The 16,194-nt window shown below is 47.3% G+C and overlaps 6 protein-coding genes across 6 annotated transcripts; 5 read left to right on the forward strand and 1 right to left on the reverse strand.

The window, feature by feature from the left end:
• The first annotated feature begins 93 nt into the window (after window positions 1-93).
• Window positions 94-3,810, forward strand: BJ212DRAFT_19101 (uncharacterized protein). The gene is made up of 12 exons (XM_041342598.1): window positions 94-325; window positions 378-616; window positions 672-944; window positions 996-1,457; window positions 1,514-1,696; window positions 1,751-2,554; window positions 2,607-2,799; window positions 2,848-2,875; window positions 2,928-3,216; window positions 3,268-3,519; window positions 3,576-3,677; window positions 3,734-3,810. The coding sequence occupies exons 1-12, from the start codon at window positions 199-201 to the stop codon at window positions 3,773-3,775; spliced, it is 2,994 nt and encodes a 997-aa protein (XP_041199808.1). The 5' UTR covers window positions 94-198; the 3' UTR covers window positions 3,776-3,810.
• Window positions 3,811-4,275: 465 nt separating this feature from the next.
• On the forward strand, window positions 4,276-5,255 carry BJ212DRAFT_1257220 (RlpA-like double-psi beta-barrel-protein domain-containing protein-containing protein; the record flags this gene model as incomplete). Its single annotated transcript, XM_041329839.1, has 4 exons — window positions 4,276-4,512; window positions 4,567-4,587; window positions 4,642-4,725; window positions 4,782-5,255. The coding sequence occupies 4 exons, from the start codon at window positions 4,276-4,278 to the stop codon at window positions 5,253-5,255; spliced, it is 816 nt and encodes a 271-aa protein (XP_041199809.1).
• Window positions 5,256-5,739: 484 nt separating this feature from the next.
• On the forward strand, window positions 5,740-6,745 carry BJ212DRAFT_1443164 (uncharacterized protein; the record flags this gene model as incomplete). Its single annotated transcript, XM_041337782.1, has 4 exons — window positions 5,740-5,918; window positions 5,976-6,012; window positions 6,072-6,185; window positions 6,239-6,745. The coding sequence occupies 4 exons, from the start codon at window positions 5,740-5,742 to the stop codon at window positions 6,743-6,745; spliced, it is 837 nt and encodes a 278-aa protein (XP_041199810.1).
• Window positions 6,746-7,093: 348 nt separating this feature from the next.
• On the reverse strand, window positions 7,094-7,917 carry BJ212DRAFT_1474166 (uncharacterized protein; the record flags this gene model as incomplete). The annotated part of the gene is made up of 2 exons (XM_041339048.1): window positions 7,094-7,412; window positions 7,463-7,917. 2 exons carry the CDS (start codon window positions 7,915-7,917, stop codon window positions 7,094-7,096), a joined length of 774 nt encoding a protein of 257 aa, XP_041199811.1.
• An 871-nt stretch (window positions 7,918-8,788) lies between these two features.
• On the forward strand, window positions 8,789-10,122 carry BJ212DRAFT_1258070 (NAD(P)-binding protein; the record flags this gene model as incomplete). The annotated part of the gene is made up of 6 exons (XM_041329910.1): window positions 8,789-8,955; window positions 9,011-9,153; window positions 9,207-9,514; window positions 9,561-9,825; window positions 9,878-9,946; window positions 10,001-10,122. 6 exons carry the CDS (start codon window positions 8,789-8,791, stop codon window positions 10,120-10,122), a joined length of 1,074 nt encoding a protein of 357 aa, XP_041199812.1.
• A 507-nt stretch (window positions 10,123-10,629) lies between these two features.
• Window positions 10,630-14,708, forward strand: BJ212DRAFT_1443166 (CRM1 C terminal-domain-containing protein; the record flags this gene model as incomplete). The annotated part of the gene is made up of 17 exons (XM_041337783.1): window positions 10,630-10,635; window positions 10,688-10,771; window positions 10,828-10,929; window positions 10,981-11,053; window positions 11,101-11,207; window positions 11,262-11,612; window positions 11,660-12,214; window positions 12,265-12,506; window positions 12,568-12,770; window positions 12,832-12,983; window positions 13,033-13,137; window positions 13,191-13,404; window positions 13,463-13,692; window positions 13,752-13,899; window positions 13,950-14,051; window positions 14,104-14,407; window positions 14,459-14,708. 17 exons carry the CDS (start codon window positions 10,630-10,632, stop codon window positions 14,706-14,708), a joined length of 3,228 nt encoding a protein of 1,075 aa, XP_041199813.1.
• Window positions 14,709-16,194: the final 1,486 nt, after the last annotated feature.

Genomic DNA, 16,194 nt, shown 5'->3' on the forward strand with positions numbered 1-16,194 from the left:
ACCTAATCGACAGATGATGCCGCCCGCGTTAGAGATTTCGAGCGCGCAACTCACAACGTTCGTGAGTCCAGCGGTCCTCGTGGTCGACAACTTGCGCAAACAAATGGGACACGTCAGCAAATTTCACAGCGACATAGCAAAGCAAATTCCTGTGCTTAAAGGTGTTGGGTCGTGTCTGTACTATCTTTTCTTTTCGTTATGACGGTCATGGAGCACCCTTGGACTAGTACCCCGGAGCATGTCCTGGAGCACTTTGGTGTTGACAGTTCTCGCGGATTAACTGCAGCTCGCGCCGCAAAGCATGCCGAAGTGTATGGAAAGAACGGTCAGTCTGCGTTGTTCATGCATTTTGTTTTGGAAGCTAACATCTTGTGCAGAGCTTCCAGAAGAACCTCCGACTCCACTATGGGAACTTATTCTAGAACAGTTCAAGGACCAGCTAGTGATGATCCTCCTTGCGTCAGCAGTTATATCCTTCGTTTTGGCATTGCTAGATGACTCTGAGGATACCACCTTATTTGGAGCATTCGTTGAACCCACTGTTATATTGCTCATTCTTATCGCGAATGCAACTGTTGGGGTAATACAGGAAACAAACGCGGACAAAGCCATAGAGGTAAGTTATATTGTGTGATCTCGTGGCGCACCAATATTTAACTGTGTTCGTGTAGGCTTTGAAGGAATATTCACCAGATGAGGCTAAAGTCCTCAGGTCTGGCCAATTGGCCCACATTCATGCCTCTGAACTCGTTCCAGGTGACATCGTTTCGGTTTCAGTTGGCGACAAAATTCCAGCAGATTGCAGAATCTTGTCCATATCCTCTAGTAGCTTCAAGGTGGACCAAGCCATCCTCACTGGCGAGAGTGTTAGCGTGAACAAGTCGGTCGACGTTGTCTCTGACACAGGCGCCGTGAAACAGGACATGACAAACATGTTGTTCTCTGTAAGCGCTCTCCTTACCTTGACGTTTAACGAGGTATTCATCATTATCTAGGGTACTACAGTAGTCAATGGGAGTGCGCGAGCCGTCGTCACTTTCATTGGCCAGAAGACCGCTATCGGCCACATCCATCATTCAATCTCACAGCAAATCAGTGAAAAGACTCCGCTCAAACGCAAACTTGACGATTTCGGTGACATGTTGGCCAAAGTAATCTCCGTGATTTGTGTCCTGGTATGGTTGGTCAATTTCCAGCACTTCTGGGACCCTGCACACCATGGTGTAATGAAGGGCGCTATCTATTACTTCAAAATTGCCGTGGCTCTTGCTGTGGCTGCTATCCCAGAAGGTCTTGCTGCTGTCATTACAGCATGCTTGGCTCTAGGAACGAAGAAGATGGCGCAGAAGAACGCGATTGTCAGGAATTTACCAAGTGTAGAGACCCTCGGATGTACCAATGTCATTTGCTCGGACAAAACAGGCACTCTTACCACCAACCAGATGAGTGTTTCAAAGGTAACGTACGATTCACTGCCGTATGAGATGCATCTCACCCAATCTTGCTACTCAAGTTCCTCATCATCAATGCGCAAAGTGGCCTTCCACAAGACCATAATGTTGAAGGTACAACTTATTCCCCACAAGGCTCGATCACTTCTACCAAAGGAAAGGCCGTGAGTCTGCAGTCTGATCCCATCAGACGTCTCGCGGAGATTAGCGCTATCTGCAATGATGCGAACATCGTCTACAATTCTGTAAGCTCTACCACACTGCCGATCGGTGTTCTCTATCCTTATTGGTGTTCCTAGGACAAGGCCTCGTATAGTAATGTGGGGGAGCCGACTGAAGCTGCATTGAAAGTCCTCGTAGAGAAGATTGGTTGTCCGGACAAAGAAATATCCGAGTCCCTCTCCACACTTTCGCCGTCCGTAAGGGCGAGTGTAGTGAATGAGTACTATGAGCGCTCCATCCCGAAGCTACTCACCATGGAATTTTCACGTGACCGCAAGATGATGTCTGTCCTTGTACGACTGAATGGAAAGGGTGCCCTTTTTGTCAAAGGAGCCCCCGAGTCTGTATTGGACCGGTGTACTTCAGTCATGGTGCACGGCAAGGTTATTCCATTAACTGCAGAGCTACGTAAAATACTCCTCGCGCAAACGGTTTCTTACGGGTCCATCGGTCTCCGCACTCTGGCTTTCGCCTACGCAGACGTTCAAGACGTTGATCCCGCTCACTATCAAAGTCAAAACACTAGTGATTATTCTCGTTTTGAACAGGACCTGGTGTTCGTTTCTCTGGTTGGAATGCTCGATCCTCCAAGACCGGAGGTCCGTCTCGCTGTTGCGAACTGTAGAGCCGCTGGTATTCGTGTTATCTGCATCACTGGCGACAATAAGGGCACTGCAGAAACGATCTGCAGGCAGATTGGGATCTTCGGGGAGAATGAGGACTTGACTGGGAAGAGCTACACTGGCCGGGAACTAGATATGCTCAGTGCTGAGGAAAAGATCAAGGCTGTACAACGTGCTAGTCTCTTTACTCGAACAGAACCAGCACACAAGAGCCAACTTGTTGATATCCTCCAAGGTCTCGGGCTGGTTGTAGCGATGGTTGGTCAGCGTACTTGACATCTCCGACACTAACTAACACATCTCTTTCTAGACTGGTGATGGTGTAAACGACGCTCCAGCGCTGAAAAAGGCAGATATCGGGGTCGCCATGGGAAGCGGTACTGATGTTGCTAAACTGGCTGCCGATATGGTGCTCGCGGACTCCAACTTTGCGACTATAGAGCTTGCGGTAGAAGAAGGTAGACTAATATACAACAACACTAAGCAGTTCATCCGATACCTAAGTACGAGCAATCCACTTTGTCCCAGTCGTTCTTGCTGACCATTTCTAGTCTCGTCGAATATTGGCGAAGTCGTCAGGTAGGACCATATACTGTTATCGTCTCGAGTAGATACTGACAGTTTACCATAGCATATTTCTGACTGTTCTGCTCGGCATGCCAGAAGCCCTTATCCCAGTACAACTCCTGTGGGTCAACCTTGTTACAGACAGCTTGCCTGCCACCGCCCTTGGGTTCAACCCATCAGATCATTCTATTATGCGGGTTCCTCCAAGAAACAGTCGAGAGCCTCTTATTGGAAAATGGCTGTTCTTCCGTTACATGGTCATTGGCATTTACGTCGGGTGTGCTACCGTGTTCGGATATGCGTGGTGGTTCGTCTTCTACTCAGAAGGGCCGCAGATCACATTCCATCAACTTGTATGTATTGCCCTCACTCAAACATCCGTTCCATACTGATGAGTCCGACAGACACATTTCCACCAATGCTCTACGCTCTTTCCAGAAATTGGGTGCGAGATGTTCACGAACGTTATGGCGCATCGAGCTACAACCATGAGTCTGTCGATTCTGGTAACGGTAGAGATGTTTAACGCAATGAACTCGCTATCTGAAAACGAGAGTCTACTGCGTTTACCCGTGTGGAAGAACCCGTTCCTTGTTGGGGCAATAACTCTCAGCATGGCACTTCATTTTGCTATTTTGTATATTCCATTCTTCACGGTCAGTCTTCCACGTTAATCTCACTAAATTTGGCAAGTTAAATAGTTTGTTCTTAGGTGCTATTTCAAATAACGCCACTGAACTGGGCTGAATGGCAAATGGTTTTGTATCTCAGCTTTCCTGTGATTGCCATCGACGAGGTCCTAAAATTTGTGACAGTGAGTATTAACAGTTTGTCGTGTTTTTTTCCCATACCAAGCTCATTTGTTCATAGACGATGTTTATCGACCCTCCCACCCAAGTGGAGCTCAAATGATGGGATCATATGTCGAATTACGAATGTATCAGTGTAGTAAGAATGAGGGCGGCTAGAACCCTAGAACTTACTAGTAATTTGAGAAAGATAGTTGTGCTATATATCGCTGGGCAGGTACTGAGTCTCGAATTGCGACATATTGAAGGGCATAGCAATTGATATAGTACTCGTGGACATCATGGTAAATCACACGCTTGCCATTGTTGCAGCCCGTTGCGACTCGAACATCGGAACAATCGGCAGTGCCCTCATTCTATTTTAAGGGCCAATCAAGCTAGTTCTTGGCTGGGGCCGCTGGGCGTCTGAAAGCCGTAAGTGAAACTGTGTGATAGTGACTCCGTATAATATATTGTATTTCAAGCGTCGGCTCGCGTTTACTTTCTGACCATCACCTTCTGTGTTCAAAGTTTTCACAGCAACGACTAGTCACTCTTTTTTCGGTTTTCCTGCTTGTCGAGTCTCGACCCTCACGCTCTCTACTTGTTTTCTAGGCTGACTGCATGCGCTTCTTTGCTCAGTTGTCAGTGTTATTGTCGTTCGTGCTATCATGGTACTCGGTGTCAGCCAGTAGTGCTCACCAAGTCAACCGACGCCATGGAAAGCGTCTGGATTTAGACCTCGCCGTTCGGGCGCCAGGAGATGTTGATATGTACAAACGCGATTACGCCAATTCCCGTTTCACATACTATGCGGTCGGTCTAGGTGCTTGTGGTACGACAAACCAACCTGGTGACTTTGTATGTGGCCAATTGAAATTATACAATTACTTGAGGCTAACTTTGATTGCCTAGATTGTTGCACTGAATTCAGCGGTAAGAATTTCAAATTTCCGCGTTGTTGTAATGCAATTCAGTGAAATTTTCTAGCAATTCGGCAGTGGTTCATATTGCTACCAAATGATCACGATCACTGTCAACGGGTTGACAGCGCAGGCTCAGATTACTGACGAGGTAAAGACAACGAGCCCATCACGATACTAGTTAGATCAGTCTGACACCCAACATAGTGTCCTGGATGCCCCTATGCCGGCCTTGATTTTTCGCAAGGCCTTTTCCAGTTTTTCGCTCCACTTGGTGACGGGGTGATTTATGGTACATGGTCCTTCGGTAGTTCCCCTGCTCCGGCACCGTCACCCACATCCACCTCGCAACCGCCCCCACCGCCAACCACTACTTCGCAGCCACCGCCACCGCCAACTACAACCTGGACCCCGCCTCCCCCACCTTCGACAACCTCGAGTCCCAGCCCTACACCATCCCCATCTTCGACAAGCTCAAGTTCATTCAGCTCCAGCTCCAGCTCCTCAACCTCAAGCACTTTTAGTTCTTCGCTGTCTTCAGCGTCGAGCACAACAAGTGCTGATTCTGTAGTGCAGACCGCTGGGTCTGTTCCTGCATCTGTCGGAAGCTCTTCCGTTCTCATGAACCTCAACTTGGCAATGGTGTACCTTGGCGAATTTCTTGGTGTCGCTCAGACGTAATATTAGCTATTTCAGATTCGCAGTCTGCTGCGGATTTATTGACAACAGTATGGCGTTGCTATATCTACTTTGCGGACATTTCTCGAGCTCGTTAAGATCCAAAGGACTTATTCTTCAGCCAGACGCTGCTATACCCACATAATACCGTACATCCCATTGCCTATCCAAATTTTTCGGGGGCGGTTTTAGGCAAGTACTACTCGATGGTACTGTTATTACTCTTGAATATTGAATACCAGACTGGTTTGGTAGTAACTTGCGGGTGTCCCCGGGGTCCTAGTGTGATAGCGGTTGGTATGAAGAGATTTAACTATTTTCCGTTGTAACATAGACCACTCCCTTCTCTAGGCTGCTTCAACTCAAGTAACAAAGCTGTAATCTTACGAGCTAGTCATTCCCTTGTGTATACGCTCTTTCAACTTCAGGTCCAACGCAGATCACCCGCACCGGGAACTTGTGCCATTCCTGCCTTACAAATCGCGCAATGCGGGTCACTACGATTCTCGGTTTTTTCTCTGCAATCATTCCTTTCAGTTTCGCTAACACTCATGGCAACCACTGGAGCAGGCGTCACCAAGAAGTTGCAATCCGCGCCCGTGGTGATGTAGATGTCCATAAGCGTTCCTTCGATAATGCTCGGTTCACCTTCTATGATGTCGGCTTGTGAGTCCCATCGATGTGCCTTATTTGAAAATTGCTCATCACTTCCTTTTTTCAAAGGGGTGCTTGCGGAGACTACAGTGCTCCCAGTGACTTTGTCTGTATCGATAAGATGTCTGAATGGCGTCCTCTTCTCATATCATGTGTCATTTCTAGATTGTGGCGTTAAATGTCGACCAGTACGGCAGTGGATATCCTGGCCCAATGTGTTTCTTGTCAATTACAATTTCTTATGGTGGAAAAACAGCCCAAGCTGTTATCATGGATGAGGTCTGTATTTGACTATGTAATTCAATGCTGTGACCTCACCCAAAGACGGCTAGTGTATGGGCTGCCCTTACGGTGGACTTGACTTCTCTACCGGTCTTTTCGACTACTTTGCATCCGAGTCGGAGGGTGTGCTCTACGGGTCATGGTGGTTCAATAGCGATAGTCCTACTACGTCTACCAGTTGGACCCCTACTACCACCTCAACGTCCTGGACTCCTCCTGCAACGACCTGGACCCCAGCGACAACATCGACTCCTGATCCTACCACCTCCTCGACTTCAACGTCATCATGGACGCCCCCTACGTCTTCATACACTCCCACCACCACTTCTACTTCCACTTTCATTTCCACTTCCAACTTCAGCTCCTTGGCCTCTACCACCTTTTCGGCCTCATCTACGTCCATCAATTACAGCTCAGGTGTGGCCAGTGGGATTGCTGTCCCCACTGGGTCCCCTGTCGCTGCGCCAAACAGCGCTAACCCCCAGAATCTCCTGGTCTTGAATCAAGCCATAATCGATATTGGGATCATGCTAGCAGCTGCAGAGGACGGAATTTAAGGTTGCCCTCTTGGACATTTCATCTGGACACAGATTGCAGGACTGCAGTGTCTATTTTTATTACAATATTTTGCTCGGTTGCTTCTTCATATTTCCAACAGCTCTTCTGCACATATCGAGCTCGTAGATCTGTTGCAGTGCTGTTTATACCCTCAACGTTTCATTGCATAAATATGCCGACTGTGAACTTGCTAGTTATATGTTCCCGTAGTCATATGTAAAAGTCATGTTGTTGTCCTTTGAGTTGAACTCAAATCATGAAGTACAGTGGAAACAAGAGAATGATGCCATTTGTCGTCGTAAAATACAGGTCCATGCAACACTGAATGGATGGGAACCCCCCGCAAATTAGTTGGAAAAGCCGATTAGAAGGACGTTTAGTCCATGTTCCTTCACCCACTTCAAAGAGCTCCTCCGGTTGCTTCGCCGAATATCCTTACGTAGGGCGCTCTTGCTGGGCTGCATGATCTGCTGCAACTCACCCTGGTCTTTTCCCCGTCTCGCTATATAATCTTTGATATTGACGTGTACAGAGGCCTTCAGCAGTTTTGTGGCTGATGATATGCTGGCGGGTAGCTGTTTGGAAATACCAAATTCTACAACGAGAGCCTGCAGAAATAGGAGCTTCGTGCTAGGATCATTCTCCTTGACAGGAGCATCCAGGTACCTGCCCGCAATAAAGATAAATTATTTCAAGAAGTGGGAGCAAATACGCACTGTGTAATATACGCTGCAGCATCTTCATAACCATTGGGAGTCTTCGCTCCACTGTTATGATGGAGAGAGGGGCTCGTAGACGATGAACATGTAAGTCCGGAATTACCAGCATTGGCCTGTCTGGCCTCGTGCTTTGCTGGCTTGCGGGTCTTTTGGATTGGTTTGTTGACTTTATTCGCATATGGTTCATGCTCTGCTTTGTTGACTGATAATAGATTGAATGCAGTTAACAGCATATCCTCTTGGGCGCTATCGTCGGAAGCGTCGTCAGGAAAGTCCTCCGCTGAGATACGGGGCAACAAGACATAGTCAGCGTCACTGTCGGTAACGCTACTCTCTGACGAATATTCATCACTGACGCTCCAGACAACTTCATCTTCAGAAACTCCTGTAGCACAACAGGAAATGCTGCTTATAATTTCGATGGAAGAATCGCTGTGATGAGAGTCTGTCATTTTCAATCCTAGTGCGATTGAATAGGGGTTTCGATGCCTAGCGTTTGCACAATCAACGCACCTTACGTGCTGCAGCATTTTTCACTTACCTAGAACAATTTGGGTCAAATGATTCAAGAAAATTCTTGCTATTGGTTTGAGTAGGTGGAAGTTACAGAAAGACGAACAGGACGAGCAGATCTTGGGCTGAAGCCAGCGCTGAAGATCTATCTAAACTGTCGCGGAGTTTGTAATCTAATGTTGATGTCACTTGCTGCCGCGGTTCTTTTTGGCCTGAGGATGCTCGAAATCCCAGGCCTAGTCAATGTTTCATCAGGAAAAAACAAGCTGACTACAAGTCAGAGTAGCACGCGTGGCTCCGTAGTCAAGTCCCTCTATGTGGTCAGTGCTGTACTATGTAGAATCACGTAGTAGCTGCCAAGTACGCCATCAGCAAACTATTAATTTGGTGGCAATTCCCACGTTATTGCTAAATCCGCACCTTGAGGACACAATTCTGTTTCAATCACATGGTCGTTCAACCTCGTAAGGAGTTGTATGTGATATCTATGCTAAGGATTCTGTGTTGAAGTAGCTAGAAATACGAGTTTAGTGAAAGTGCCGACGTCTGTGGGGTGCCGATTGCAGGAGGATAGTATATGTTGTAGATACATAACGTCATGTATAGGAAATCGGAAACAGGTACAATATTCGAGTCTCACCGGTTTACTGATGCGGCCAGCCATGTAGCACTGCATATATAACTACCATCGTCTATCAATATCTGAGTCTCACCGGTTTACTGATGGGCCCCTCATAGTCATCACCACAATTTTTGTTTATGAAGCCTGGTTGGCCGCACATCTAAGTTCAAACTCAAGTTTGCGACGCCATGAGCATTGATCCAATTCCAAATCTCCCAAAGACACAGCGAGCTTGGAGAGCTGTGAAGCGAGGCAAACCTTCCGAATCTCTTGTTTTCCAGACAGACGTAGCTATCCCTCCCCTTTCACCTGGGGAAGTGCTTGTAAAGGTTCATGCGGCAGCACTTAATCCGGTGTAGGTGGCCTTCCAAGACATTCATCGAACTCCTTCTAATTTCGAATTTCATTAGAGGATGGAAGATCATGTCTACTACGCCCAATATCCTTGCCAAGAGACCAATCACACCAGAACATGATTTCGCCGGCGTGGTCGTGAATGCAAATGGCACCGAGTTCTCTGCAGGAGATGAGGTTATCGGTTTTATACCAGTTCGTGAGTATTGGTATTCTCGTACGCATACCATGTTGATGCAGGTTGTCTGATAGCATTGCAGTTGAAGACGGGGCAAGGGGCGCTGTCAGAGTACACAAAGCTTCCTGCTACTCATTTAGTCTTGAAGCCACCCAATGTCTCTGCGATCGAGGCTTGCGGTCTTCCTGTAGCTGGGGAGACTGCCTTTCAGGCCCTAGTCAGCATTGGAAAGCTTCAAGCTGGCCAGAGCGTGTTCGTCAATGGTGGTAGTTCAGCAGTTGGCATGAATGCTATTTATATTGCAAAGGCTCTTGGGGCGAAGGTTGTTACCAGTGCTTCGTCAAGAAATGAACAATTTTGTCGTAACGCAGGGGCAGATGAAGTAAGCGCTTTTCTCTGTGGTGACTCCTTTGCTAACACCTCACCAGTTTCTCGATTATACAAGCAAGCCTCTTCATGAGCAATTGGTGGAAAATCCTCCCTTACCTAAATTTGACATCATCTTTGATGCCGTTGCTTTGGTTGACCCCGCTCTTTACAAGCACTCGAATGCCTATATGAAGCCAGAAGGCGTATTCATATCGACCGGACCTTGGCCAGACCTGAAATGGGGGGGATCTACCGGCGTTTCAAAGTTACTTTCTCTGGGCTACGAAATCATGAGCCATCGTACCTCTGCGGTGTTAATGCAAAGTGGACGTCAGTGCATTCTTCTCCCAAATCATTACGCGTAACTGACATCTAGCTTACAGCATGGTAAGCGTAACTCACAATCCACAAGATCTTGCAAAACTGCGCGACTTGATGGCAGAAGGTATCGTACTGGATTTTTCGTGTGTTCGGCATCTTAAGTTTACCGCGTTTCAAGGCAAGCTCAAACTGGTGGTAGACTCCGTGTATGGATTCAAGGACGTTCTCAGTGCATACGAGCGCATCATGACATCACGAGCTACTGGCAAAGTTGTAGTCAAAGTAGATGGCAGCTTGTGAGAATATTATTCAAGTACTGTATTGGTCTGCTGCAGATACATTCCTACCCCGTGCAAATGTATTACTGCTGGCTGGTGGTGATTCTACCTTGAAATTGATATCGAATCGGGATCGCCGAAGAAGTTGATCACCAGATAGAAAGTGATGGCATCCGGTTCCGACGAACTCGTCATGGTATTATAGTTAAAATGTATATCAACTTGCAACACTGGCCATTTTTGTAGCCTAGGGAGGTCTGTACACGCGTCCAACACGCGTCTGCACTTTAATAAATGTTTATATTAATTATCTACGGATCCTAGAGCCACAGCCCACAGGAGCTGATTATGAAGCGATATTATGTCAGCAGATTAGATGTAGGGGGAGGACCCTGTGCCCAATGCCCATTGCCCAGCATCCCTTCCTTGCTGTTCGTAGTCTTCCTTCATCATCGCTTCAACGAAGGCGGAACCTGGAATAATTGACCGCCATATCGTAGCAGCTTAGGTGTAGTGCATTCTTGCAACCATGGAGGTAAGCTCTTCGCGCTTTATCATCGTTTATTCTTGTTCAAGTTACCATCCAGGGCTTGCTCGATTTCTCGAGGGAGTTCGATGTATCCCTGCTGGATAAAGTCGTCATGGCATTTTACACCGGCTCTGGCCAGGAAGTGAGCAGCGGAGATATCGTTCGCCATTTGCGATGAACTTACATTCATTTGTACAGCAACAAATGGCTCAACACGTGCTTACACAGTTTGAAGAACATCCCGATGCATGGACCAGGGTTCCTGACGTTTTGGAGAGATCCTCGTTTCCGCAGTCCAAGGTACTGTGCCGTACGAAAGGTGGTTCATGATGGCTGATTCCGTACTCGCAGTACATCGGCTTGCAAATTCTAGAAAAGCTCATTGTGACGCGATGGAAAACACTACCAGAGGGACAGAGATTAGGTAGGTTATTCTTTTAGATAACTGACTGTGGCTAACGTCGCGTGTAGGAATCCGTAATTTCGTTGTTGGAGTCACCGTCAAGGTGGCATCTGACGAGACTACCATGCGGAAAGAGAAGACATACATCAACAAACTGAACCTCGCTCTCGTCCAAGTGAGTGGTACACCATACACGAGTATAGATGATCTTATGGATTAAACATTTCAGATTCTGAAACAGGAGTGGCCACACAACTGGCCGACTTTCATTACTGAACTCGTGGAGTCCTCAAAAACCAATCTTTCCTTGTGCGAGAACAATATGGTCATATTGCGATTGCTTTCAGAAGAAGTCTTTGATTTCTCTGCTGAGCAGATGACGCAAACCAAAATCAAGAATCTCAAGAATCAGATGTGCGGCGAATTCAGCGAGATCTTCAAGCTCTGTTCAGAAGTCTTGGAAGAGGCTCAGAAGTCAAGTTTGATCAAGGCAACTCTTGAAACATTGCTGCGTTTCTTGAATTGGATACCTCTGGGATATATATTCGAGACCATGATAATCGATACACTTCTGAATCGCGTAAGATCGTCATTACTCCTCCTCGAACTAAGTTGACTGTTCTGCAGTTCCTGGAAGCTCCCGACTTCAGGAATGTGACGCTCAAATGTCTAGCAGAGATTGCAGGATTGAACGTGGGCCCAGAATACGATCCCAAATTTGTCATTTTGTTCGCCATGGTCATGACCTCCGTCAACCGCATGATTCCTCCTTCCACCAACATTGCTGCGGCATATTCTTCAGCATCAGACGCCGGTCAGGAGCTCGTTCTTAACCTGGCCCTCTTCCTTTCCAATTTCTTGTCCACCCATTTGCGCGCTGTTGAGACCGAGGCGAACCGTGATGTTCTGTTAAATGCACATCTTTACATGGTCAAGATCTCCCAAGTCGACGAGCGCGAGATTTTCAAGATCACTCTTGAGTACTGGTCGAAACTCGTGGCAGAACTCTACGACGAGATCCAAGCTCTCCCTATCGGCGAGAGCGGACTACTCATGGGCTTGAGCCTCGGGAGCAGCGGTGGAAACATGCTTAACGGCATGTCTCTGAGGAAGAACATCTACAGCGACGTCTTGAGTAATTTGAGACTTGTTGTCATCGAGCGGATGGTCAAGCCAGAGGAGGTGCGGTTAACTTTTCCTCTCTTGTCTCTTCGATATAACGGTGGCTCCAGGTGCTAATTGTCGAAAATGACGAGGGTGAAATCGTTCGTGAATTCATGAAGGAATCGGATACAATCGTCCTCTATAAGCAGATGCGGGAGTTGCTGGTCTATCTTACGCATCTTGACGTTGTGGACACCGAAAATATACTGACAGAAAAGCTTGCAAAGCAAGTCGATGGTTCGGAATGGAGTTGGCAGAACTTGAACACGCTCTGCTGGGCCATAGGAAGCATATCAGGAGCTATGAGCAAGTGCTATTTTCTTAGCCGTCGGATCTGCTCTAATCCCCTCCCCCGATCTACAGATGAGGAGACCTGAAAAACGCTTCCTTGTTACCGTCATCAAGGATCTATTGGGATTGTGCGAAATCAAACGAGGCAAAGACAATAAAGCTGTCGTCGCCTCAGATATCATGTACATTGTCGGCCAGTATCCGCGCTTCTTGAAGGCACATTGGAAATTTCTGAAGACAGTCGTCAATAAATTGTTCGAGTTCATGCACGAGACCCATGAAGGTAAGGAGCCCATTGCCGAAATACTCTTGTCACTCTGACCATGTCTGCACGACACCTCCAGGTGTTCAAGACATGGCATGCGACACGTTCATCAAGATTGCTCAGAAGTGTAGGAGGCATTTTGTCATGCAACAATCGGGAGAACAGGAGCCATTCGTAGACGAAATATTGCGGCTACTCCATCGTATCACTGTCGACCTGTCGCCTCAGCAGGTATGCCGCGTGATTTCATTTGGGTATACCTTCTTATTTCTTCCAACAGGTACACACCTTCTACGAGGCGGTCGGTTACATGATTTCCGCGCAGCCCAATAAACCTCAGCAGGAGAAGCTCATTGCTAAGCTGATGGAACTACCGAATAACGCTGTGTGTACCATGTTTTTATTAGCGAGAAGTCCCTTGCTCATAATTTCATTAAGTGGGATTCACTCATGGCTCAAGCGGCGCAGAATATGGATGTCCTAAGCAACCTTGATAATATCAAGATTTTATCCAATGTCCTCAAAACGAACGTGTCTGCTTGTACATCTATCGGCAGCTTCTACCTGCCTCAGGTGGGACGGGTCTTTTTAGATATGCTGGGTCTCTATAAGGCGGTCAGTGGCATTATCAGCGAGACGGTAGCTCGGGAAGGTCCGTGGTTCAGCCCTCCCAATTCCTTCCTGTGTCGTATCTCATCCACAATCATTAGGCACCATCGCCACTAAGACGCCAAAGATACGGCAGTTGCGCACAGTTAAGAAAGAGATCTTGAAACTGATGGAGACGTATATCAAGAAGGCTGAGGATCTTGAAGCCGTGAATACGAATTTCATGCCCCCACTACTGGACGCGATTCTTGGTGACTACAACCGCAATGTGCCGACTGCACGAGATGCTGAGGTGTTGAACGTAATGGCCACAATTACAAGTCGTCTCGGGGTAAGTGCATAGCATGCCCGATACCGTGCTTGCTTGCTCACCCCGTCCTACAATCACAGCCTTTGTTAACTCCCCAAGTCCCTGCCATTCTTGACGCAGTCTTCGAGCCTACATTGACCATGATCAACCAAGACTTCTCTGAGTTCCCAGAACATCGCGTTGGGTTCTTCAAGCTCCTCCGAGCAATTAACCTTAATTGTTTCCCTGGTATGCGTCTCTTGATTTTAGAATTATGACCTTGCACTAATGACTTACAGCTCTGCTTGGCATCCCACCGCCACAGTTCAAGTTGTTTATGGACAGTATAATCTGGGCAATTAAACATACGATGCGCGACATTGCTGACACCGGACTCAACTGTGAGCACGTACTTCACGTACATGGAGATGGCATGCTTACTGTTTCTTTTAGTGTGCCTTGAGGTGGTCAACAATTTTGCAGGCGCAGAGACTGCCGTCAGCAACGCATTTTTCCAACAGTACTTCCTGAGTATTGTGCAAGATATATTCTTTGTACTCACGGACACGGACCACAAGAGTGGTTTCAAACTTCAAAGTCTTCTGCTCGCACGCATGTTCCAGCTGGTTGAGACGAACCAGATCCAGGCACCCCTGTTTGATCCTGCGCAGATGGCAGATCCTACCGTTTCAAATTCCGTGTTCCTTAAGGAATATTGTGCCAATCTATTAAAGACAGCATTCCCACATGTGCAGAAGTGCGTCCCTTTTTTCACCTTTCTGCTGGCATCTCTGAATGATTTCTGCAGCTCGCAAGTTCAAGTCTTCGTCTCGGGTCTTGGCGAGTTCCACGGCGATATCAACCGCTTTAAGCTCGCTCTACGTGACTTCCTCATCCAGCTTAAAGAGTTCTCCTCTGGCGATAATGCCGAGTTATACTTGGAAGAAAAGGAAGCAGAAGCGCAGATGAAGGCCCAAGCAGAACGAGAGATGGCCATGCGTATTCCTGGCATGCTCAAACCTTCGCAGCTCGAGGACAAAGACGAGGATATCTCATGAGAAGTCCCGGTCCTTCTGCCACGTACTGTAGCTCCTCGCGCCCCATCTCACCCTGCATGCACTTTACGTCTCACTTCCCTTTCCTCGAAAAGTGGACGGATCTCATTTTATCATCCTTTGTCGTAGCAACTCATTCTGCTATCGAAGATTTCTTGTGTTCTCGATATCTAATGTATTAGTGTGTAGGCCAGGCAATACAAGAAAGTAGTATATATCTGTTAAAGACGGGCTCTTGGACGGGGCGAGATAATATCCAAGGCTTTAATACGCAGCTAACTCGCAGTTACACGGTCATTGAACCTGGCAGGCAATACATTACGAGCTTGTACCGGTTGGGCGATTGGCTGATGGACCAGTCTTCTTCCTTGATCTTCCTCAGTTCGATCTGTATCGCGGGATGTGCTCGTGGTATGATTTGTACCCATCGGTGTGTCTGTCTGTCTCTCTGAACTGACTGCATTGTTTTAAAGACAGTAGTACAGAAATTATTGGAACAATGCCGCCGGGAAGGTGGTAGTCGACATTGAGCCATGGCGGAGTACGTATATATGACGTCGTTTGTGACGGGAACTAGCTCACGTGCTCCATCAAATCAGACAATACAAGAGGTTGGCTTTGCTCACCTCGATGCAAATTTGCAGAACTTCAGAAGCAATCATTGCATATGTAAACGTTCGCACTTTCGGACCGTATCAGCCCCCTGGAACGGAGATTCAAAGCAAACCATCTTAAGTCCTAGCGCGGGTGACGCAGTAGCCACGGCAAGGTATACCCTTGATCAGTTCTGAAACTACTGTGTGCATGTCGCTGATGTGCGCTGGGGAAAGCAGCTCCGACAAAAGTCACTGGATTGCGAAACTGGGTAAGCTGCTACGCAGAATACTGCATGTAAGAACATACTTCAAGAACGCCTGTATCACCTAGGGCTTTGAATAACACTGGACAAGAAGGTCAACAATGGATGGCATCTCAACGTGTTGTAAGAGGCGTTCCACGACAAATGGTTGGGATCGGATGAAGGCGGGCATCTGAGCACAGCTCTGGGCTCGTCAAAGGACTCGACGGCGATGAAAAGATAGGCATTCACCTCCGCCGATTTCTTGGTGAAGAAGATAGCATTAATCTTAAGAAGTCGTGACTATCACCATCCTCACCTCTTCAGAAGATTTGTCAAGAACCATTTCAGTCAGCAGCTGGTTTGATGAATCGACGCAGGTTTCTACTATCGGCCGTATTTCATTTCACTGCAGAGAACTTCTGTAGCGACATATGGGTACCTATGACTGATCAGTGAAGAGGCCCATGAGGCAGAGTACCGGAGATATGGCGTACTTGGACTATCTCTTGTTATCTTCGTCATCAATCTGACCAGTCATATACTCCAGAAGTCTTTTCAGGACGTCTACACGTTGAAAGCAGTCGATGAGCCGTGTGTTCTGCGAATTGCATTTCTGCAGTTGATTATCTTCATCTAGACATGCCACTG

This window comes from Suillus subaureus (assembly GCF_016647635.1).
Source record: "Suillus subaureus strain MN1 chromosome Unknown BJ212scaffold_1, whole genome shotgun sequence".
NCBI lineage: Eukaryota > Fungi > Basidiomycota > Agaricomycetes > Boletales > Suillaceae > Suillus > Suillus subaureus.

Excerpts from the sequence above, each read along its gene's own strand:
- BJ212DRAFT_19101 (XM_041342598.1), top strand. The coding sequence starts at position 199 with ATGACGGTCATGGAGCACCCTTGGACTAGTACCCCGGAGCATGTCCTG. Across the intron at positions 3,217-3,267 it reads AGATCACATTCCATCAACTT|ACACATTTCCACCAATGCTC; the intron begins GTATGTATTGCC and ends TGAGTCCGACAG. Across the intron at positions 3,520-3,575 it reads TGTATATTCCATTCTTCACG|GTGCTATTTCAAATAACGCC; the intron begins GTCAGTCTTCCA and ends GTTTGTTCTTAG.